Raw genomic sequence first — 25,292 nt, forward strand, 5'->3', positions numbered from 1 at the left:
AAAAAACCGTAAAATACGATTTTGGAGAAGACCTGTTTACACCATGCGAAGTAGTTGCAGGGACAATATACCAGACAGTTCTATTGTCATATATAATATAACTTAAACACGCATAAAAGGAGAAATTTACTTATGAAGGCCTGTGTATTTTTGTAACATTTTTAGATATATAGATATTTAATCTCAATTTTAACAATACTGAGAAATTATAGGAATATAACTAAACAATTAAAACTGACGAAAAGACTTTTCAAGATCTTCTGTACATGTAATTCTACAAAAATGCATATTCTAACTGAGGAAAAAGTTAGGATACCCTCCCCCTAATAGCTAGTGTTACCCCTTTTGGCTAAAATAACTGCAGTGAGACGCTTTTTGTAGCCATCTACCAGTCTCTGACATCGGTCTGAACAAAGTTTGCCCCGCTCCTCAATGCAGAATTCTTTCAGCTGTTAGATGTTTGAGGAGTTTCTTGCATGTACAGGCCGTTTCAAGTCACCCCACAGCCTCTCAATGGGATTAAGATCTGGAGTTTGGCTCGGATATTCCAAGACTCTCCATTTCTTAGTTTTTCAGCCAGTCCTTGGTGGATTTACTGGTATGTTTTGGGTCATTGTCGTGTTGCAGCGCCCAGTTTCGCTTCAGCTTTAATTTTCGTACAGATGGTCTCACATGATCCTCAAGCACCCTCTGATACACAGTAGAACGCATGGTGGATTCTATGATTGTGAACTGTCCAGGTCCTGCTGCAGCAAAACAGCTCCAAACCATGACACTTCCACCTCCATGCTTCACAGATGGTATGAGGTTCTTTTCCTGGAATGCTGTATTTGGTTTACGCTAAACATGTCCTCTGTTTTGGTTTCCAAATAATTCAGTTTTGTACTCATATGTCCAAAGAACATTATTGCAAAGTCCTGGTCTTTGTCTACATTCTCTCTGGCAAACTTCAGTCTAGCCTTGATGTTTCTCTTAGAGAGCAAAGGTTTCCTCCTTGCACACCTCCCATGCAAGTTAAACTTATGCAGTCTCTTTCTAATTGTAGAGGCATGCACTTTCACATCAACAGTAGCCAGAGCCTGCTGTAGGTCCCGTGATGACATATTAGGGTATTTGAAGACCTCTTTTAGCATCTTGCGGTCTGCTCTCGGGGTGAACTTGCTTGGACGACCAGACCTGGGCATGTTGGCAGTTGTTTCGAAAGCCCTCCACTTGTTGATTATTTTCCGGACAGTTGAATGGCTGATTTCAAAATCCTTTGGGATCTTTTTAAATCCCTTACCAGACTCATAAGCTGCTACAATTTTCATTCTGAAAGCCTCAGACAGCTCTTTTGCTCTCACTATGGTGCTCACTCTCACTTCAACAGTCAGGAACACACCAAACTAAATGTCTGAGGTTTAACTAGGGCAAGCATCATTCAAAATGCTGAGTAACGATCTTCTAATCATGGTGTGATACACCTGTGTGTGAGTTGAGCCATTTTAAATGGGAATAAATGTGGGGGTTTCCTAACGTTTTCCTCAGTTAGAATATGCATTTTTGTAGAACTACGTTTACAAAATATCTTAGTCTTTTCTTCAGTTTTAATTGTTTAGTTATATTCCTATAATCTCTCAGTATTGTTAAAATTGAGAATAAGTACCTACATATCCAAAAATGTTACAAAAATACACAGGCTTTCATAGGGTGCCCTAACTTTTTCATATGCTGTATGTGCGCCCCAGTTTGAGTTAAAGATGTGGCTGATTTCAACAGCTTTCTGCAAGTAGAACAACTTCGCACCAGGACAAATTAAAATGCGTCTTTCTGGAAACAAAGCACCAAGGAAAAGCGTTCGTTATAAGAAACATGCTAATCATAACTTAGCCAGAAATGTCCAAAATTTTAAGTAGGCTATGTCTATAGGGCCTTCTTATCTATCTGGCGAGCATTGAACTTACCCCATCCACACCGTAACGAACCGATCTATCAACCAAAATTAACCAAACTGGTTGGAATATGCATCTATATTGGATGACCTATTACCAAATTATGTTATAATAAATGTCGCGAGAAATTATTTGCTGGTTAATTAACTTCTTGGACAATAGGAAATGTAGAATAAATGTCAAGGACACCTACTCCAAGTAGTATACTCCAGATGCAGGTATCCCTGAAGGAAAGGTAGTTAGTTAGCTCCATAGTCTTCATCATATACGTAAACAGACCCCAACTATTGTTTTGTTTCTCAATTCTTTGACGATGCGGCAATCACAAAGTTCCCTGATATTCCCCCAATTGCTGCTATAAATTTACAACCAATATTAAATAGCTGAATAGCGTCAAAAACAAAATAAGTGGTTCTAAAACATTGGCATTTCTATTCTCAACATCAGTTAAAGCAGAGACGCCAACCAGAGATGTATTTATATCGAATAATATTACAGACTACCATGCCAGCGAAAGTTACCACTCATGACTCATTTAACCTGCCAACATTTTGTTAATAATATCAAAAACAATTTTGGGGATGACAAATACCTTAGTTCGCTATACAAAATGGCGAATAACACCGCAAAACGTCATTATTAAAATACGCGCGCACGCTCCCAAACCATATATAGACTAGTAATTGAATATGCCTCTTCAGCATGGTTAAACCTTTTACAGTACAAAATTCAGCAGTTCCAGAAAAACGTTCAGTCTTCCCACATAAGTACTCAATATATGACAGTCTTCTAGATAGTTCAGCCAATTAATTTTACAAAAATCTCGACAAAACAAATTACTATGTTCTTTAGGTCACTATATAATACATGATGAAATCATGCCAAAGTTCCATTGTCCCATTAATATCTACTGAAGTATAGCCACATGCACACACTACTGTTATACTTTAAGTTGTATATCATTTGAATAGTTTACTGTAACAAAATATTAAAGGGGGGTATTATATAATACTATCGTGATAAACTAACAAGTGAATGTCTTGCGACATATGGAACTGTTTGCAACAGGTACGACTGTTCTCCAAACTTGCAAGTACATGCAGTACAAAATGCTATATTTTGTACGCTGGTGGACGTGTCCTTGACAAGGTGTTGATGTGTTACTAAGACACTCAAAGACGTACATGTAAAGAATTTGGAAACAAATCAAGATGGTGTAGAAACTGATCTACGAATAATAACATCAGAGGAAAAGAACTGAAATGAGTGATTCCCTCGGATCCAGAGTAGGATTTAGACAATCAGTTTGGTTATTTACACTTGAGTGTTAATAGGCAAAACATAATTACGTAATACGATGAAAGCAATATGAAAACAACTCTAATTTAAAGGTTAAATCTGTAAAACAAACAATAAAAAACACCATGAGGAATAGTCTAACTGAATACATTCAACTAGCAATAATTAAACAAACAATTACCATAAAGCATAATATTGTTAATGTTAAGAATACTTTCGTATTCTGTATACACTTTATAAGCCAAGAGCATTTGTATTTTTTTCGAAATAACTAAATCTACCTTTTCCCTTTTGTCAGGGAAGTGATATTAACGAGCATAAAACTGACCTTTTTATTGGACAATAATGTTACAATTGTATATTACTACTTGCTTTATTACCCACGCAAGTGAACTGATAATCAGTATAAAAATATTGGTTTAAAATGTAGTTGGTGTTTTCTTTGTATCAGTTTCAAAGAAAGGTCGTCGTGCATTTCCAAACTTTCTGTATTTAAACATTTGCTAAAATGTTTAGAAGTTTAATTCTTCTAAATGTTGTGTGAAATGTTTGAAACGTGTACAAGATTAATACATTTAGTTTTAATGAGATGTAATGATTCATCAATTTAAGTAAATCCATTAATTCGTGGTAGGTTTGAACGAGCCTAGAATAGCCTCTGACGGATCACCTCTACCTAGTCCACGAGATGTATCCGTTGCAGGGTCTCCAGACATGAACGTGCCACACCGACGTTTTACTCTACTTATTATGCAGTTTGCTCAATTTTTGGATCACGATTTAACACTAGTGGGTTTAACAAAAGGTAAGTAGATGTGCTTGGTTGAAAAGTGTGAAAATTTATCACAAAATCTACCTGCATTTAAAATTTAAACTATGACATGGTGATGTTTTACTTAGCACTCCAGTATTATATATTATTTAAACAAATGACAAGACTTGCGAAATAAAAGGCTAATCGTACGATACCTTTTTAAAGTTTAGTAGTAATTACAGCGAGTAGGTATGCGGGCAAGTGGTGGCAACTTCATTGGCCACTTTTGACCCCACCTTCCAATGCTAAATATCTTTCTAGTCCATTGAGTTTGGAGCCAGACGATTGTTTTTCGAATGTTAAATGTTATTTACTTGATATTCATAAGATGTACAATTACGAACGTATAAAAAAACTTCTAGTACTCTAATAATTAATTTGTAATAATGTCTTAATTAATGTCGTATGATGATTTTGTACAAACTATTAATGGTTATTTGACGAATTATGTACTCTTACGATTGATTCGTTAACTCTTTTATTTTAAGATATTCGTTTTAGCATAAATGGTAATGAAAACAAACATTAGAATGACTTAAAATCATATCAACCGCTATATTTATCAACCAGCAAGTGACGGCAGTGGTATAGTGTGTTGCAAAGAACAGATTATAAAGAATACCAGGCTACGCCACCCTGCATGCTTCGAGATTGCCATTTCTAAAAATGACCCATTCTTCTCACGCTTTGGTGAAACTTGCATGGAGTTTGTAAGATCTCTTCCAGCACCCCGACCACGTTGTTCTTTTGGTGAGTTTACATAATTTAACTTGTATAAGTTTTTGATAAGCATAAGTGAATTTTTTTTTTATATTGAAACGTGTGTTTGAAAGGTCCTATTTATTGGTTTTATTTACTTTAAACCTGGTGGTTAAGATGTTCAACTCGCAGGACTGAAGCCCTAAGCTGAACATGGCTCACTCTTAACTAAGTGGCCATTATAATGTGAAGACTAATCCACTATTCATTGATTAAGAGTGGCCCAAGAGTTGGCGGTGGGTGCTGCCGCCTCGTTGCTTTTCCTTTTGTTGCCAAGTCCTAAATGAATATAGCATCAGAAGTAAAAGCAATCGAAATTTTCCTAAAAAGAACTAAATATTTTAAATATTTCGTAACATTTATCCTAAACATTGTATCTAAAATATTTGAAACATCAAAGTGGCTTTTCATACTCAGTGTATGCATTACAACATTGATAACAATTGTTATTTCTTTAAGGTCCTCGCGAACAGTTAAATCAACTTACGGCTTTCATTGATGCATCTAATGTTTATGGGTCTACTGAAGAAGAGGAAAAAGACCTCCGTAGTTTCCAAAATGGTAGGTGTGTGTGGTATTCTTAAGTAATATTAACGTTTATACAAGCAACAAGGTGAATCTGCAGGTTAACCAGATTATAACAAGATGAGTATCACAGAAATGCTGATATTTCAAGAAACTGGCTGAGTTCATGAAAAGGAAACGGAGTGGACACAATGAACAGACTTTATTTATGAAACAGAGACGTTGTGTGTACTTGACTTGGATGCTGTTGGTTTTTTTCTACTTGGTCTGAATTGTTCTTTCTCCAACCTGTACTTTGTGACTATTTGTGCCCAACTGACTAAACGTAACGTCACTTACTAAACCATGTAACCCTAAACTTAACCATAGCAACCTGCTCTAAATACCTGACTGATTGTTCACTCTCAAGCATAAGAGAGGTTGCAATCTGATCTACCATTGAAGGACTCGTGTCACTTGTTCGTGCACATGTGCAGCTGTACAGCCACATTCGCCACTGGCAAACTGTACGATTTAAATAGAATGACATGTAATAGAGGTCGCTAGAACAAAAATCACTTTAATACTAACTATTACGTAAAGACTACATATGTAGAATAAATAGCAATCTGATAAAATACCATATTAAAATAAGGTGTAAATATTAATGAATGTGCATACCATATATCGAAGAATTACTTAACAGAATACTTGCTGGTATTTAACATCTTAACATTTCTAACTTAACCGAAGAGTAGTTAGTGTTTAGTTATAATTAATATTTAGTGCTTTCGGTAACCTCTCTGTGCGCTTCATTCCCCCCTCTAGTTAACTGATATAGTGTTTGTGTAATTCTGAATTACACGGGGAAAAGATATGAGAGGCCTCTTGCTCGCACTCGAAGTGCTTGTTCTAATTTAGTTAAGTCAGTTGTTAATTACTCAGACTAATGTGTTAACTTTGCCTTTATACGCTGATGTTCTATCAGAACCTTCAGTGCGCTCTGTGTTTGTCTACTACATACTTCAGTGAATCTCCCGTCTTCGTGATAAGGTAAATCGTAGAGTCGAAACTTTGTCCTGTGCTCAAGGGTACTTACAATTGAATATTATGAGCAAAAAGTTTCTATGTATGCGTTTAAATCTTTCACTGTTTTCAGACCATTTAAAGTATCACCTTATGAATTAGAAACGTAATATATCTATTATATAATTATTCTGTTATGTAATTAAACTTGACACTTTTTTTCTTTCCAGGCTTGTTGCGTGTTTCTAAATTAGGGAATACCGACCTTCTACCCAAAGAAACTAATGAAAACGCAGAATGCGAGAGATCTCAGGCCAGTCCAAACTTTCTATGTTTTAAAGCAGGTAAAGTGTAACCTTTCATAGTAACTCTCACTATCTGTAGCGTAATGGTTGAAAATTAATTGTTGTACGAAGGATATAATCTGTATGGAGGAACTCTTTGTAGGTAAAGTGTTGTTGTAGAACGCAATATGTAACAAAGTGTCGAATCGTGTTCGTTAAAAATACCCAATATAATTTGCCAATACTTACGTTATAAAGTTAGGTTAGTGTACAACATTTCAGTTTTGAAAGCTGCTGTAGTTGGCCTTTTTTTTCTTAACGTTACTCTGTTTTATGATACATTTTGTAGCAGTGTGTGTTTTCAAGTCCTTATCATATTAAAGAATCCGTTTTTATTTAACTTGCGGTATTATGCCTTTTAGCAACTTGTTTATTCAACTTTGCATATTCAAAGATTTGCGTGTTGTAACAACGTATTATGCATCATTACTGTTGACCATTAATTACATGCATATAAAATAACCAACGTAGTTGATTACTAAACAACTTTGTACCAGACATTAGTTATCGGTCAAGATATGACTCGCAACTATCACGTAAGCTACGTAAACTTATCAAAACGAACTGGAAGTTCAAGTTGAAAACTAAACTTCGAAGGCATCTTTCAAAAAAAAAACAAACAACACAGGTGCAAATTCTTAGTGAAATATTTATTATCAAGGAAATATAGTTTTATACACGTATATATCCTTAAGTTTATCTAATCTATCTTCTAAACTACGACTGTTCTGGACAGGTGACGAGCGAGTTAACGAACAAGTTGACCTAGCTGTTCTCCACACTGTTTTCATGAGAGAACACAACAGGATCGCCAGACTGTTGTCGTACTATAATCCAGGATGGAATGATGATATTCTCTACCAAGAAGCTCGACGTATAGTCGGTGCCGAGATGCAGCACATAGTATTCAACGAATTCTTACCATTACTACTCGGTAAGGAACGTTTTTGCTGGTGCCAAGTAATTGATTATTAAACGTTACAAAGTAATCTGTAGCTATTCAGTTATAGCTGTAGTTTGACTTGTGTGTTGCATGATACCTTCATCAGGTAGACTCTCCAACAGTTGTGTGCAAGTTATTTTTCTATGACAACGAGCTAATGTAAGTTAGTTACAATTTTTAAACAATGATTGCACTGTTTAAATCTTGAATAATGGAATACTTTTTTCTCTCTCTCTGAAGTCATGACTCGTGACACTGTTATAGAACTTGTGTACATTAGTGACCTTGAATTCTAATATAATAAAATTTGTACTTAAGCAATTTTTGTTTTGCATATTTTAATAATGTAGAGAGGTGTTTTAGATTTCAATTATTTTATTCTTAACCACTTTAGGTAGACCGGTAATGGGGACATTTGGTTTATTGTTAAAACCATACGGATTTATTAAAAGTTACAATCCTGAAGTCAACCCTGGAATTGCAAATTCCTTCGCTACAGCTGCTTATCGATATGGCCACTCACTCTTGCAGGTAGAAAAACTGTTCTTAAAATTACTAAATGCTGAAGTACTTATATTAAACAAGAATTTAAAATGAAACAACGGTTAATATTTTTCCAATGTTAATGTAGAAACTGAAACTTAATCTGCAAAAAACTATTTCAGGGCATGGTAAACCTTGTTGATAAAGTGAACAACGTGGTGGATAGTTTTCGTTTATCCACTACTTTCTTCAACCCCTTACGTCTGTACTCGCCTGGAAATTTTGACAGGTTGTTACGAGGGCTTGTCAAACAGCCTTCTCAACGGCTCGACTCTTTTGTCACTCAAGAGGTTAGTCATTGTTTTGGAAGCGCGTAAACTTTTTTTCAAGTCATATCTTAACATGGTATGCGAACATTTAACAGGTCTCTTCAGTGTTATCAAGTTTCATCGAGTATTTTGACGTAGCCATAAATATCATAGTAAAATCTAAACGTTTGAATAAACTTCAATATAATTGTAGACTATAAGATAAATACTCTAGAAAGTGAGGATTAGTAATACCTTATAAACATTGTTTAATGATTGTATTGCTTACAAAGTAAAACAGCAGATATCCAGGCTGGGGCTTTGCTGTAAGAAAACAAACAATACAGAGAAAGCTAGCTGAAATTTGTACTCACGGTATTCAATGGGTTTGGACCCGGATTTTTAGTTCCTCATAATTACAAACAATGAAGAAATGTAATAGATTAATAAACTTTGTACATTTAAAGTCCTTATATAAATTTGCAAAAGAATACTAAACTTTTCTATTTCTTTGTTTTCCGTAACAGGTAACAAACCATCTTTTTCAACCTCCTGGTGAACGTTTCGGAATGGATCTTGTAGCTCTGAACATCCAGCGTGGACGTGATCATGGCGTCCCTGGTTATAATGCTTGGAGAAGACACTGTGGACTACCTACTGCTCGGTCGTTTCAGGATCTGGAGAGATGGATGAACCAGAATTCAGCTAGAGCCTTTAGCCGACTTTATCGGTATTATTGAAATGATTTTGCTACACCTCTCGCACAAACTTTTGCGTGTTTGACTTGTTTCAAAATTAAAAACTTGAATCAAGAAAACTTTATATCATTACTCCTCACATCTAGAAAAACTAAGCTGTTAAACATCTTATGTTTTAAATCCAATTAATTATACTGTATAACGAAAGCACAGTAACGTTTTAATGTCTCGTTAAAGCGAAGTAAATAATTCATTAAATTTTGTTTTGGTTAGATCCTCAAAGTTTAGGGATTTCTTAACACAGATTTACAAATCTCAATGTGAAGTATTATTTTCATTCGACTAGTAACGTCGACGACATAGATCTATTCCCCGCTGGTATCGCTGAAACATCTGTTCCAGGCGCCACCTTGGGACCAACTTTTGCTTGTATTGTAGCTGACCAGTTCCGCAGGTTGAAAGTAGGAGACCGATTCTGGTACGAGAATGGTGATTTGGAGTCTTCCTTCACAGAGGGTATGGATACCACTATCGTCATAATTTCCGTATTGTACAGGACACGTACAACTAATACGTATATAACCATTAGTTGCATACCATAATTATATTCTTGTACAGTTCGATTGAAAATAATCGTAATTTAACAATGGAAAAACTATTCTCGTTAGCACTTAGATTCATTTCGTATTACACGCATCTACGAAATATTTATTGTGTATAAAATATTTTATTGTAGAATGATCAGAAAAGTTATAAGAACTTCTCAATAGTACAGATGTTACTAAATGTCTAGTGGGATATTTTCGTTCACAACAATTCTAAATTTACTTAAGTCTTTACGAAGTACGGAATCTTGCTTGTAGTGACTGACTTTTATTGATTTGGTAATACGAATATTCTTCAATACTGACGACACTTCCATAACTGGACACCGAAGTATAGACTTAAACTAATGACGCCAGTAAAAACGTACATCGCATAAAAATATATTTACTGGCGAAGACAAATTAATGAATGCCCGACTAATATCGTACTAATAAGCTAACGTGTAAGAGGTCTAAGGTCGTTAATGTGACAGTAACTTTTCTGATTGTAAACAAATCCCTGGACAACAGCAACAAGTGAGTTGCTTCATCTTTACTGAAATCCAAGTTGCAAAACTTCCACACGTCCATTCTGTAACCAGTTTTAATGTTTCAATAGTTTCGTTGGATATTTACACAAGTACATGTGTATTGAGAAGTTATGCATAATTCAAATTCTACCATGTAACTGGAGCTATATTATCTTTTACAATTATTTTGATATGGCTACATAATTTACTGGTAGATAAGAATATATAGAGATGGATAATAAACCATTTTTCACAACTATTAAAACAAATTTTGCATAATATTTGGCTAAAAGCTTACGACTGAGAATTTTGGATAGTTTCGAAACAGAAGACAATGGTCAGTTATTTTACTTTAATACCGTTTAATATCGCTAACTAGTAAATAAAAATTATGGGATGAGAGAAATTTTAGCTGAAAAGGTCTATCGCCCTTTGTTTCTTCACCTGAAGTTACAAAAAGTTACCGCCTTCTTTTGTTTGGTCTATTGAAATAAAATTCATATCGTGGAATTGATTTAGTCTGTTTTAGCAGTTTGTAATCAGAAGAAAGCAATTTTAACTTTAACACTTTAACTGTAACTTACAAATTATCCTAATTTGAAAAGGTTTTTTAAATGTGTACCAGGCGTGGCTTGTTGGTTAGTGTGTCGAGAAGTGACGACAATGGTGGGATGCGAAACGTAGGGTTAGGCATTCAAAATGTGATTACACTAAATAAGCTAACATTTTCAGCTGTATGACCACTGTAAAAATGACACATTCCTATTTTATTTGCTTTTACAGAAACAGACTTTTTTTATTTTATAAAAATTGCTTTTTATGTGTAGAAGCCTCCATTGCTAAAGTATAGGTGTCTCAAAATCATCCTTTATTAATTTATTATTTTCAGCTCAGTTAAAGGAAATTAGGAAGTCAAGTTTGGCTCGCATCATTTGCGACAACAGTGATATGTTCCAGCAAATCCAACCTTTAGCTTTTTTGCAACCACAACATCCTTGGTAAGTTTCGGATCTATTCCTTAGATTATGTAATTTAACATTCGTAAATACTATGTAGCATTATATATGTAAGTTGTATTAGCTTTGGTCTCATTTGAAATATTAATCGATCTGATCAGATTAACGTGTAAACAACTAGGCATGATTGTTTAGGAAGCCGGACAATAATTTGACCAAAAGCTCAATATACATTTCATTAATTTTCATATTTTAACGTGGAGATAATTCAAGTACCTTTAGGTGAAAGGTACGCTATGTTTATTAAAATTGATACTTATTAACTTGTTAAGCCTATTGCCATAATATGAAACTACTTAATCAATAAATACCTTCAGTGAAAACATGTACACAAGTCTGTGAACCAATAAATTTAACTTGTATATCTGCTTAATAAGTTACTCAGTTCTGTATAAGCTAATTTCGTATAACCATTAGAAACAACTTGTAAGTCTTAATATTACTTCACAATGAATCATTATTGTGATATAAATGATAAAATTATAGCGCTGGAGACAGTTATTCACTATGCGTCGTAAAAAGTAGATAAAGCCGGTGAATGTTTATAAGCTTACTGGTCATGCAGTATAAATAATTATAAATGCAGGTCTTTCTGTACATACCATAAGGAACTGGGGAAGGAGATTGTGGGCTTTACAAAAAACTGTTTACAATAAAGCATTTAAATCTCAAGTCTTAAGTTCAACAGTTCAACCTGGATAATACCCGATAGCAACAGCGTTGTAAGTTAAATGTTTAAGTATTGTATTCAGTTCTATGCTATCAAAATAAACTAAAGAATTAAACCTGCTTTAGTGTATGTGTGTCATTCCATTTTGTTTGAGGGTGCTTTGAAAATATTAAATTTTGCCTAATATGGCTAAGTGATTAAGGCACTCGACTCGCAATTTGCTGATCACGGGTTTATATTCCATTCACCGAACATACTCGCCTTTTCAACAATGAGAACGTTATAACGTGACGGACAATCCCACTGTCCGATGATAAATGAATAGCCCAAGAGTTTATGGTGGAAGGTGTTGACTGACATCCTTTCCTTTAGTCTGTCGGGCCATCACTGTGTGTAGCATTTGGAAAATTAATAAATACAAATCTTCCGTTACTAGCCCTATTCCACGGGCTTCTACTAAAAAAATAAAACATTATCTAACATCGAGCACATCTTGTATTTATCACACCACTTCTTACGAGGCTTTTCGCTGGGTTCCGTAACCTCCTCATGAGATCGAAACACATCAAATATTCTCGTCTTTTAAACCATTTTGTTATGATATGGAAATCCGTTTGTAACGTGTAGCTGAATAAGTTAACATTGCTGACTACGTACTTTTCATGTGGCGTTTGAAAGCTGATCAATGACAGATAGCTGTAGTGGCTTTGCCATGAACACGCAAATAAGCTCTTTCACTCAATACTGAAGCTTGTCCTATGTGTAGGAAATTCAACACATTCGGTAATAGCTTACACATCACTGACATAAGGTATTATATGTCATTTTAATAGATGTTACATTAATATTAAACTGTAGCCACCATCAACCGATTAAATCCAGTAGCGGATGTTTTTTTGTTTTTTTTACATCTTTTGATTTCATTTTCTCAGTGTGTATGTTTACCCCCAAGAAATTAACTTTAAGTTAGGTATAGTGAAGGGAACGAAGATATCTATTGGTGAAAGCTAACATAAATTTCAAAGAAATAACTTAATGGCTGATAACTTTGAAGTTGTCAGTTATACGTTCTCATTATTCATTCAAATACTGACTACTACTTGACAATTACAAGTATGTCATTTCTGATTATTTTACTTACAGGAATCCCCTGGTGTCTTGTAACAGTACTTTGATTCCACGACTTAATTTCGACCCATGGAGAAACGAACCAGTCTGGAGCTAAACCTAAAGATAATCTAGAAACGATTGGTTGTTTCTAATATCAATGTGAATGTCTTTAGGTTAGCATATGCAGTTTTTATTTGTTTTAATATACTTGTAATCTCGTTATTCATACTCTATTTTAAACTAAAATTTTTAAATCAAAGTAAATCATCTATACTGGTATTACTAGGAAATATAAAATTCTCGACTTAGTTTCATATTTCTGTTTACCATCTAATTACTGCTGGTTGTTTTAAGCAAATTTTGTCGTCGCAAATGGATATCAACTGACAGTGTTGTTTAAATACCGAAGTATACTTCTTAAAACCCTATGAGGCTGAATAAAGAATGTAACATTAAAAATATAATTGGCTTAATACCAGTATCTCCTGGCAAGTATAGTTAAATTTTAAATTAAATAAACGTAATTTCTGACACTATCTTGTTAAGTGAAGATTATATTTGAGAAACTCCAAGAAGCTACAGTAGTCAAACTTATTTTACTATGTGATTAAAAGTACAGCTGTTAAATCGCATTTTAAATCTGTAATAGTTCAACACTATACTGGTAAAAGTGGTAACAATAATGAAGCTGTATTCGCACGCGTTTCTACAGCGTGAGTATGAATCTCGAGACGGTGACAAGTTTACAGGTATCATTCATGCTATTAACAAATCCGGTTTGTTACTCCACATGAGCTGTCGGGCGTAAAAGGAAATCCTGTTACATTATGTATAACGGAGAGAGAACTGGAATTTTCTTTTATTTTAATTGTAGCATTAATTAGTTTGGTACAAAATTACTAAGATCGACTTTTGAAACAAGAAATTCAGACATTTTAATTCGTAAGTATCTCATAAAACTAAAGTACAACAAATGATGTTTAAATGACCAAATCATTTGTTGTTAAAAATGAAGCAGATGAAAAATAACAATTTATTTAGTAGATCGATATAACAGACTAACTGTAAAATTTTCAAATTTATTCATAAGGTGTTTTGTTATTGTAAAATAACATTTGAAACTTTCAGTAAAATACTGTCAAAATATTTATATATAACATCAATTATATGGAAACTTTTGAGTTTTAACAAAAACAAATGGATAGATTTAACAGTACCAAAAAAAATTTGAACACGATTTACTAAACGTTTTTTCGTAAATGTGTTAGCACCTATGTATTAGGCAAGAAAAACCTTTTTTTCTTCCATTGTCAAACTTTTATTTTTGTAAAGACAGACTTCTATGCATGATAAAGCTAAATAAGACCGCACCATGACTGCTAGTAAAATGTAGATGTTGCAAATGTTGCCGTATCATGCACTGCTTTTATGGCGTGTATTTTAAAGAGACTTAAGTTGGAGCATTTATAAGTTGAATATTTGATTGTACTTTGAGTCGCAATTTCTTACTTTTGAGATAGTAGAATAAGTAACAAGTAACGATGGTAAATAAAACATTCACTTCCTTTTTAGTAGTAGGTATGTCGTGTTGTTTTAAACAGTTTTGATGAACAACAGTAACAAAGCACGTTGATCTTTATTAAAAATTATGATCAAAACACAATCATATCAACTGCTACTGAAAAAGATTCAAACTGTCCTTCTATTCTTTATCCCGTTTTCATTAAATTACTCATAACACTAAATTATATCGGAATAGAATCCTATTGTTTTTCCCGAATGACAATATTAAATTCATCGTCGTAGTAATTGCTGTTCGATTTCTTCAGTTTCGTTGATCGAGCACTAAAAGGTTCAAGTTAACCAAATCTCCAGCGAGACGGTTTGTAACACCTGGTGTTAAAGTTTATAACTATAACACAAGTACCACGTGAGGAAAAACAAACTAAATCGTATAAATAATTAGGGATGGTAATATTTTAAAAGGAAAAAAAAATCAATTCAACGACCGACCCTTTGTCTCGCCTCAACAGTTGCATATCGATCCAATAAATACTGGCTCAACTTTTGGTTATTTATCGTTTTACTTTTCTTTTGTATTACTGTTAGTAAACGGATCGTTTACACAAGTTGGACGTAAATGTTTTTTTAATTTTGTTGAATTTTTCACTTGTTCTGAAAATTAGCGTTTGTGTTCATATTGCCTGGTTTGGTTTTTATATATTTTTTAACAACTCTGGATGAAGATTAAGTATTGTGTGGTAGGTTTGGTTGCCAAATAGGCGTATCATGGTAGCAAGCGCTAAAATAACGCTCTAACTTGTGGTGCAATCATTCATTTGTAGTGTGAGTACGCCCAGGTTTAACCATAGTTGTTGAAATCATATTGCATAACCTCTTTTTTTTTGTCGGAAACTAACGTCTAGGCATAGTTACCTTAATTATTGAGTTGAAAATTATGATAATATTATGAACTTAACACGGACACTAATTCAGTGAATTGATTAATTTATTGACTTGATTTGTGGACCAGATGGCCAAGGAAATCGGTCAAAAATCGCACATCATCAACACGTATAACAAAGATGATATCCAATAAAACGATCAATACTAATGCTATCTGACACTAGGTGTACATTAAATGACAGGGTTATGCAAGGTTGTTCAAAATTACCTTTTCTGTCATAAAAGTTAATTATGTAACTAACGAAATACAACCATGCAGTTTAACTATCTTTAAGCCCAGCTTGAATGCTTTTTTTATTGACATGTTGGTAGACTTCGACGTAATAACCACTAATGGCTTCCAACACATCTAACTGATTCGATTTCAGTCTGTATTCCCTACAACATGCCCACAGGTGCAATGTTTAACTCCGTGATGTTTGCTATAAGTCTACGATACACGATATCCTTAACATGCCCCTATGGTTCTTTTCTGTACGGGAGTTTGTGATTAAGTAGCACCACAGTCGCTGACGAGGTCTGCAAACCAAACCATGTATTGAATATTTTTTGCACGGTTTCCATTTTACGAGGTAACACTATCCACTGGAGTAAAAAACACGACAATAAGGTAATTGAGTTTGGTTACATAATGTTAAATTGCAGTTGTATTTCTTTAATTATTAAATATTAAAATAGAAAACTTTCAGACCACTGTATATAAATTTCAGGGAATGACTGATCATCTTCAATAATTGTCAATGGTAAAACGCCAAGGTTGCACGAGGAATTCAGACAGATGAATCTGGAAAAGCACTATGGCTCCTTCGTTATACCATTAACAAATAAATGTTTGTGTTAGAAGGCATACATTTATTCAATGAAAAGATCTTGTATCTTGTTACCAACAAGTCAAACCAGTTGATAAAGGTAGATTGGAGACTATATTCAGCCAAAGAGAAAACTTTGCATTACTAATTTGTTTTATATAAAGCACCTTTAATTTTCAAGTGGATGATTGTCACACTTAACTGAAAAATGGGAACGATGTCTTTTCTACAAAGGTGACTTGTTTGTCTTTGGTCACATATTTCAACCTGCAACAGAAAAACCTGTGTTCAAACACTTAAGAATGCTAGTTGAAAAAGGAAACCTCTAGGAATTTTTTATTCGGAAATGCCCACTACCTTCTAATTGACTGTACCTGTCTCTGCTTAGTGTTCCTGAGTGCCAATGATGAATGACAAATAGAACTATGTACAGTTGTTGTCTTTCTAAAACACTAACACCACTACTTGTAGGGAGTTCATCATTTGACCGGACCATATGATACTGAAATGGCTAATTAACTTCAAAACTTTAGAAACTTACTATGTTGGATAATGATCCTGAAAAAGCACTCAAATTTCCTGTTACAATACCATCTAGGTTAGCACGAAAATGCCTATGAATTATCTTTCCAAACCATGAGATCAAGTCCATTCATAGAAAACCAGTAAGATCCAGATGTTAATTTGGCCATGGAAGAAGGTAGTAAACACAGTACTGATGCATTAAAAATTTGCAGCTCTAGGCACAGGACAGGTAGACTCTTCGGCGCTTGCACTGTAAAAGTGGGTTTTCTCGGGGTTTTCCCGTTTCTCCCTCACATCTAATTTACGGGCTCATTGGGTTGATCCTAGCCACAGCATTGGATTTATAGATCCCTGCCACCAGGTGGCCTCGGTAAAGGATCTGTTGATATATTTTGTCTGAAAGCTGCCGACTTGCTTCTTCCTTCTCATCAACTTCTCTCCAGCTAAGCATCAGGAAAGTTATCATCAATATCGTCACCAATAGCCCTGAACTTAACCCATCCTCTACATCCACCGGACATTCAAACAGCACGTTCTAATCATTAAACTTCTCGAAATTTCTTAACATATTTACACGAATCATATCCCTGACCACCCCAGCTTAGGAGAATTAAAAACATTTCCTTAATATCTGCCACGGTTTTTCGTTTTGTTTTTCTTACATTTGTATAGTCAGATACGGAAACAGCAATTTGTACCAACACCCTTGTTATGAACTATTGAGACGTGCTAATCAATTATGATATAAATTCATGTACTGCTCAGAGGAAATTTGGCTACGCCGAAGAAAGCTCGGAAATAATTGAAGCAGGATGAAGCCTACATATTAGTTGATAAAATATTGCATCCAAAACGTGTGGTGAAAGTGCACATTTCTTCGTAATTTTTAGCCAAACTGCTTGACTGAATGAGTAGTACAAGCTGTCAGCCATTGCTGGATACGTTTCTTATCCTATCTAAAGTGAGGAGTTCTTAATGTGTGTTATTATGGTTTGTGACATGATTAAGCATCTGTAGATTCGAAGTACAGCCCCTAAATTGCCTGATATATAATTCACTGCCCTGTGCAGTAGTACCTACAAGAAAATGTGGAATGGTTATTTTTCGAACTAATTAATTTGTATTTATAAATTCAGCGCAAATGGGTTAAACAATAGAACATAAACTGGATTTAATGATAAAACTGTAAAAGGACAAAAGTTAGAGACTAATTATTGGATATGTTTGTGAACCATGCTTTTAGTGCCAGAAACGCATTTATTTTGCAGTTGACGAAATGAAATGTGATCTATATAGTTGCTAAAAGAAGATAAGCCACATCCGCTTCTGTTAACCTGAAGATGTCCCAAGAAGATCGAAACGTTGTTCTACACTTTATCTTAATTAAAGTTTTAATACCCATACCAGCAATCTTTAGAATACACTTAAACTTACAAGACAGGGAAATGGAGTGATGTAATCTTTTATGAATTATGGGATATTTTAAGAATACCCTGCAATTGAGTATTCAAAGGGGCAAAAACGTTACTTAAATATTCAGGTCAGTTGTTTCAAATGTCCGTTTTTAATTCAAATAAAAATTAACGAATAGCGAAGATGGTGTATTGTTTCTCATTTCTTTATTTTAATATTAATTATTGAATTCAATACTATTCAAATATATCGAACTAAATACATAACGTCAATTACATATTTATTACAAGTAAATGATAGCAGAGAACTAGACTTTGAACTTGTATTTACCAACTAAAATCACAATCAAGTCATTTATAAACTATCTGAACATTAAAAATGCAGTCGACTTACTCGCAGTTTTAACGCAGATAATATTACTTCAAATGTCACAACTCCTATTTCATTTAATATAAGTTTGAGGCAATGGCTTTAAGATAGGTGTTAAATCAGTTTCTAATATTATATTTCACTGTGTGTGTTTTTTTGCATAATGTTAAACTTCCTCTCTTGTTTGCGCTCTTTGAGCTTTAGAACATATAATATTTGTTTACACTATTTAGAAGGACACTTGACAAACCATCAGAAATGGTTTCTGCAGTGGATGTTACCACTGTATGTTTATCTCGTTCGTTACTTAACTACCAGCACACTTGAAAACTGATGTTCACTCTCATTGGGTCCGGCATGGCCAGGTGGTTAAGGCACTCGACTCGTAATCCGAGGGTCGCGGGTTTGAATCCCCGTCACACCAAACATGCTCGCTCTTTTAGCCGTGAGGGCGTTATAACGTTAAGGTCAATCCCACTATTCGTTGGTAAAAGAGTAGCCCAAGAGTTGGCGGTGGGTAGTGATGAGTAGCTTCCTTCCCTCTAGCCTTACACTACTAAATTAGGGACGGCTAGCGAAGATAGCTCTCGAGTCGCTTTGCGCAAAATTCAAAACAAACCACACCAATCACTCTCATTGTCGTAACCACAGGTTAATCAAAAAACCATTATCAACGTTTAACATTCGTTATAATAACATTTAAGTGAAAAATGTGAAAGCATTAATTTTCCTGAAGTACTATCGTTTACATATAGTAATTATATTATGTATATTAATAATAATTTGTAGTAATTAAATATGAAATTTATAATTTCTGTTTTCTATAGTAAACCATAGGTTGTACCAAACAAGTGATGACGCATTTCGTTATCTCAAGCAAAAAACAAGTAGATTACTCCACACCAATTCTTCTAAGATTCCAGAATAAATTGTGTTAAAATACCTAACAATGATATGAATACAAAAACAAAGAATCAAATACCTGCTGTTTATTTAAATCTTTCATCGGCCCGGCATGGCCAAGCGTGTTAAGGCGTGCGACTCGTAATCCGAGGGTCGCGGGCTTGCATCCCCGTCGCGCTAAACATGTTTGCCCTTTCAGCCGTGGGGTGTTATAATGTTACGGTCAATCCCACTATTCGTTGGTAAAAGAGTAGCCCAAGAGTTGGCAGTAGGTGGTGATGACTAGCTGCCTTCCCTCTAGTCTTACAGTGCTAAATTAGGGACGGCTAGCACAGATAGTCCTCGAGTAGCTTTGTCCGAAATTCAAAAAACAAGCAAAAAATCTTTTATTTTCTCCAACATATAGATGAAGTATTCTACAGTTCCGAAGTTCTGCAACTCTACAAGAGGACCATTATGATACTGAATGATATTTTTCTTTCAGTCTGAAGAAGCCATTTCTTAGCTAGCGATTAGGTTAATTAGATAACTGTGACGAAAGTAAACAAAAGTTGTTTCTCATTTCTTTATTTTAATATTAACAAATAAACAAAAGTTGTTTACTTTAGCAAATAATGAGTAATATGGTTCGTATAAAATTTAAATCAACTGGACATAAGGTTTATTTAAAGGTATTAGAGAGTTGATTATCAAAGGGTTTTGACCACAAACGTTTCTTTATGTTTCGTTGAGTCACGAAATAAATGCGTAATAAACAAAAATATGCATCATGTCATTCTTCATAAAATAATTACTTCCAATGAAAAATGGCGCTGAACTATCCTGTTCGCGTGATTAAAAGGATAAACTGTGCCAACAAAATGAGAAAAACAGTAATTAGTGTTGTTGCCTTTTATAGTCTGTCCTAACCAACAAAGTGCCATCTTGACAGGATAAGGTTATGAGTTATAACGTACATGAGGGTAGGCAACAGATCCACCTGCGTAAGATGACACGTACTCGAAGGATCAAGCATAATGCATGCTGATATACATGTAAATTCTGCCGAGAGCACCAGCTAATCTATCGTTGGCTCTGCACTAAAATAACACTTAGTACGAAAAACATGTATGAAAAGTTTGAATACTTCCTAACTTACTGTACAGTAACCTAAGCTAATTTAAATGTATCAGTAATATTATGACATTACACCTAATTTACTGTTTGATATTATAAAGCTGAATCAGTGTTTAATTGTCATATTAAAATTTTTCTTCACAAACGGGATAATTGAATATATAATCGTTAACATAAAGTTTGTTTGTTCTTGCAATTTCGCACAAAGATACACGAGAGCTATCTGTGCTAGCCGCTAATAATTTAGCAGAGTAAGACTAGAGGAAAGACAGTAAGTCAACAGCACCCATCGTCAACTCTTAAGCTACTCTTTGCCCAAAGAATTTGACTGTTACATTTTAACGACCCCACGGCTGAAAGGAGGTAGCATGTTTGATGTGAGGGTGATTCAAACTCACGACCGATAGATTGCGAGTTGAGCGCCTTAAACATCAGGCCGTGCTGGGCCTAAGAAAATAAGGGACGAGAGATAGATCTTTTTAGGCTTCGCAGGTCGAAAGGGTTGTGGTAAAATTAAGTAAGGATGTATATATGGTCACAATACAGCATCACTAATTTATTTCTCATAATAGCACATATTAAAAATGTTAAAGATGCACAATCGTCTTTTATAGCATTAGTGAGAAGCATGAAATTGGCGCTTTTCTGACAAACTTACACTTAATTGAGGTTCAAAGGTACTGTTCCGTATCATTAAAAGTGATTACAAATGCTCATCAGATAAGATTGATCTGTAACTAGATTTCACGTGCTTCATCTTAGAAAATGTCTTTTCACAGAAATAGGTAATGACAAAAAGTGAAATGAACCCACGAGCAAAGTTTTGAAACAAACATATTGACCATTTAGAATGAATTTACAGAACTCTATCAGTTTCTCTTCTTTGTATTTGTCCTTCAACATATCGTTGGATTGTAGATCAATCACTTCCATTTGAACTTCAGATGGTAGTTCATTAATAACATAATCAAATGGGTTTTGGAAGATCTTTGTTTCTGTTGCATTCGCATCAAGTTCAGAGAAAAATGCTTCCTGAACTGTAGTTTCAGGTCTAAAAGAATATCTAGTGTAAACCTGAATGGGAATCCCGCTTCTTGCTTGAACTTTTCATAACATGAAAAGTATGTGAAGCAACTCTTCATCAATCGTGGCTCAAAAACAATTAGTTTTTGCCGAAATGTTTTCACCTCGGTGTACATATTGCAGATAAGCACGGTTTCGCCTTGTAATCAATATTTAATTAATTCAGGTACATTGCCACGTCTACAGAAAATGCTAATTTTCAAAGACATTCACTGTTGTGAGTAACAGTTGAGAGTGGTTCTTTTCATTTAAGAAAATTTCAATCTCAGTTCTAAACGCAAAAAATGACTACATAACCTTCCCACAGATAAGCCATCGAACTAAAGTGTGGTAGGGCAAGTAAGGATATATTGCTTTTATCACCACCAAAAATTCAGAAACTGACGATGGTTGAGTCCATGAGAGTGAATGAGGTTCGTTGTTGAAATTACAGGCTCCATGACACATGACATATCCAGATATTTTCCACACAATGCCTGTTGGTGAAGAACCATAGGTTTGGAACAACTCGCACTTTCAACAACTTTGTAAATTTGCCAAACTTAACCTTTTCATGCATCACACATATTTTTACAACTGTCAGTTGTAAGGCACTTCAGCCGTTTCCATTCCAGATTTTACTCAGTTGGTGAGTTTTTGACCTCTTTGAAAATGTCCTCACTTGTGATTGTTCCATGCATACTGTGCACAGAAGTTAATTCCTCAACTACCTCAAAATTAAGATTAACTCCGCGAATGATCAACAGCAACTGCGGAGTGTCGGAAACATCTGTTGACTCATCAAGCACGATGGAAAAGCATTTCAACTCTTTCGGCTCAGATACAATATTGTTTCCAATGTCCTCGACTCTACGAAGCAAATGTATTCGCCGAAAGGCTAATAATTCTAAATAAGTCTATATTTGTCTGAGCACATTACTTCGGCTGCTTCAATCATACATAATTTAATTAGCTCACCATTGGTAAATGGTTTTCCTCGCTTGGCTAACAGTTTTGCCACTCAGAAACGTGCTCTTGTTGTAGCTTCATTATCGGCTTTCTTCCTCTTAAATACAAACTGCTGTGATGATAAGTTATATTTCAAGGTTTCGATAGTCTCGATGTAACGACTTGTTACACGATTCAATAATGAAGTATTCCACAGTTCACCGTTCTTTAAAAAACACGATATTCAAACTCAGCTTTTCTTTTCTTCCCTTCTAGGAATAATTACGAACTCGAACATAAAGTAAACAGCAGCATTCACTGACACACACTGAAGTACACGGGCAGGCGTAGGAAGAAACACGCTACTTCAGGGCGCTGGGATCGATGAATGAGATGACGTAATACTAAGTGATATGACGTGTTCCAGCAAAAAGAAAAGTGTGTCGCACCTAGATTGGCTTTTGCTCAATTACGTTTTATTTTTTTCATTTTTATATAATTTAAAATAAAAATGGTAATAGTATCATTTTATTACTTTAATGAACCGTTGGCAGGTCGTATCGCAACTAAATTGGCTTTTTCTCAATTACATTTTATTATTTATTTTTTATGATATTAATAAAGTTATATTATTACTTTAATAAACTGTTGGCGGGCCGAATGAGGCCCACGAGCCGTAGTTTGGAGACCCTTGTTCTAAGACAACCAGTATGATTTGTTAAACTAATGTGGACAGGAATGATGCATTTAAAAACATAACCAGTATGATTTGTTAAACTAATTTGACCAGAATGTTAAATTTCAAGATAATAAGTATGACTTGTCAGACTGTGCGCTAGTACTCTATGTAAGAATGGCACAAACGCCCGGATTAAAGCAAAACAAAAGTCATCAAAAGCTAGATATAAAGAGTTACTTGGCATAGTGTATATGCCGCTTTCAAGCTATTCAGAGCGTCCCAAAGTCGAAAACGAGCGAAAAGCCAAAACTGAGATTTCTTATTTTTGTCATCATCATCTCTCTTTAACAGATGATAAGTGACCTGAACCGATATCAACACAAAATTAATTCGTTCATCGTGAACTGTCGATAAAATATTTAGTTCCAGACCAGATAGACGACCCAGTGTTGTTTGTAAGTTTAGTAAATTTTGTATTTACATCACTATTTGTTGTAAATGTTATTATAAACTATATTATTGATTGTATATTAAAATATAATTGTGTTAAGAAAAAATGTGTGTATCAATCTTGTTAGAAAATACAAATATGATACATGTCAACATTTAATTAACTTCTCAGCTAAAATTTCAAGCGATCTGAGATCGTAGTACATTACCACGTAACATAACGTGGTAAATTACAATAAATACCTAATATATCATTAATTAATTTATAATAATATTTGTTTCATCCTATTTTAAAGCAAATTCAGAAAATTCTACAGATATCATCCTTTCTGCAGTTCTGCGTTCTAATGTTGTGCGGAGAATATAATGTAATGGCCGTTCTTACCTTTCTTTTGGTAGATGAATGATCTACCAAATTATTCTATATATCATATAGAAATGATATATTTCTATTTACTCAATAGAGGAAAAGTGTCCTCAAAATTTGCAATTTTAGGTGAATTTTTTATATTCCTATTTTCATTGCTTATTATTACTGTGTTGAATATTTTTGTATTTGACTCTATATACGTCCTGTAATAAAAATACATATTTAAGCATTGCAGATACATGCTAACCAAGAGACCAATTCCATTAGTATTTCTGTGTTATATATGTTTTATGGTTCGGATCATGACGGTAACCATCATAAGCAGGTATCTAAATAAAATATCTGTCACTTGCTAGAGAACTGAAAAGTTAAGTTTAAATTTATTATTGTAATTTTTCAGTAAAACAGGTTTACCTTTCAGTTAATAATACCAAGAACGGCAAAGTCATGTGTTTTGAAGTTTAAACTTATATCACGATGAAGTCATCTAAAGAAGCAAACCAGTCATATAGAATACTATGCAAGTCATTGCTAAACAAGATATTCCACTTTGTGGACATACTTCAGAGAACAGTAATTTTCTTGCAGTTTTGAAATTCAAATCCAACCCTGATCCTGAAGTTGCAGATAATTTACAGAATGCACTTTCGATAACAAACATACTAAATAACATCACTGATAAATATAATTATTACAAAATGATACTATATTATAGATTACTTTCATAGATCATTTGGTTGGAGAAATAAACGAAAAACGTATTGCACTACATGGACGATTTAAAGTTCAATGTCTAATTCAACTTATGATACAAGAATTCACCAGAGTGACAAATGAAATTTTACCGGAATATGTGAACGAACTATTCATGTCACACCAAGCTCTCTAGGGATTTTGGGGATGGAATGTTCAATAGCAAATGACTCCTGAGAAACCTGAAACTGACTGATACTGTTGATGACATCCGCTAACTTGTTTCCTAATGGGTATCATATCTACATGATATTACTATGCTAATGCCAGTGGAAGAGTATATAGGTCTTTTTCAGCTATGAAACGCATTAAAACTATTTAAGATTAACAAAGGAACAAGGAGGATTCAGTTCTTTGGCTTTCATAGATGATATAGTAAAAACTTTGAATTTGATAATGAGAAGACTGGA

The 25,292-nt window shown here is 34.3% G+C and overlaps 1 protein-coding gene across 3 annotated transcripts in view; it reads left to right on the forward strand.

Moving 5' to 3' along the window:
• Positions 1 to 14,590, forward strand: part of LOC143232008 (salivary peroxidase/catechol oxidase-like) — a 29,918-nt gene extending 15,328 nt beyond the window's left edge. For all 3 annotated transcript variants that reach the window (XM_076466973.1, XM_076466974.1, XM_076466972.1), the window contains 11 exons: positions 3,865 to 4,035; positions 4,615 to 4,794; positions 5,263 to 5,364; positions 6,564 to 6,677; positions 7,414 to 7,611; positions 8,015 to 8,151; positions 8,286 to 8,453; positions 8,939 to 9,141; positions 9,456 to 9,625; positions 11,113 to 11,221; positions 13,053 to 14,590. In XM_076466973.1, the coding sequence (XP_076323088.1) occupies positions 3,865 to 4,035; positions 4,615 to 4,794; positions 5,263 to 5,364; positions 6,564 to 6,677; positions 7,414 to 7,611; positions 8,015 to 8,151; positions 8,286 to 8,453; positions 8,939 to 9,141; positions 9,456 to 9,625; positions 11,113 to 11,221; positions 13,053 to 13,134 (1,634 nt within the window). In that variant the 3' untranslated portion in view covers positions 13,135 to 14,590. The remainder of the gene's footprint in view (positions 1 to 3,864; positions 4,036 to 4,614; positions 4,795 to 5,262; positions 5,365 to 6,563; positions 6,678 to 7,413; positions 7,612 to 8,014; positions 8,152 to 8,285; positions 8,454 to 8,938; positions 9,142 to 9,455; positions 9,626 to 11,112; positions 11,222 to 13,052) is intronic.
• Positions 14,591 to 25,292: the final 10,702 nt, after the last annotated feature.

Source organism: Tachypleus tridentatus, chromosome 11 (assembly GCF_004210375.1).
Source record: "Tachypleus tridentatus isolate NWPU-2018 chromosome 11, ASM421037v1, whole genome shotgun sequence".
NCBI lineage: Eukaryota > Metazoa > Arthropoda > Merostomata > Xiphosura > Limulidae > Tachypleus > Tachypleus tridentatus.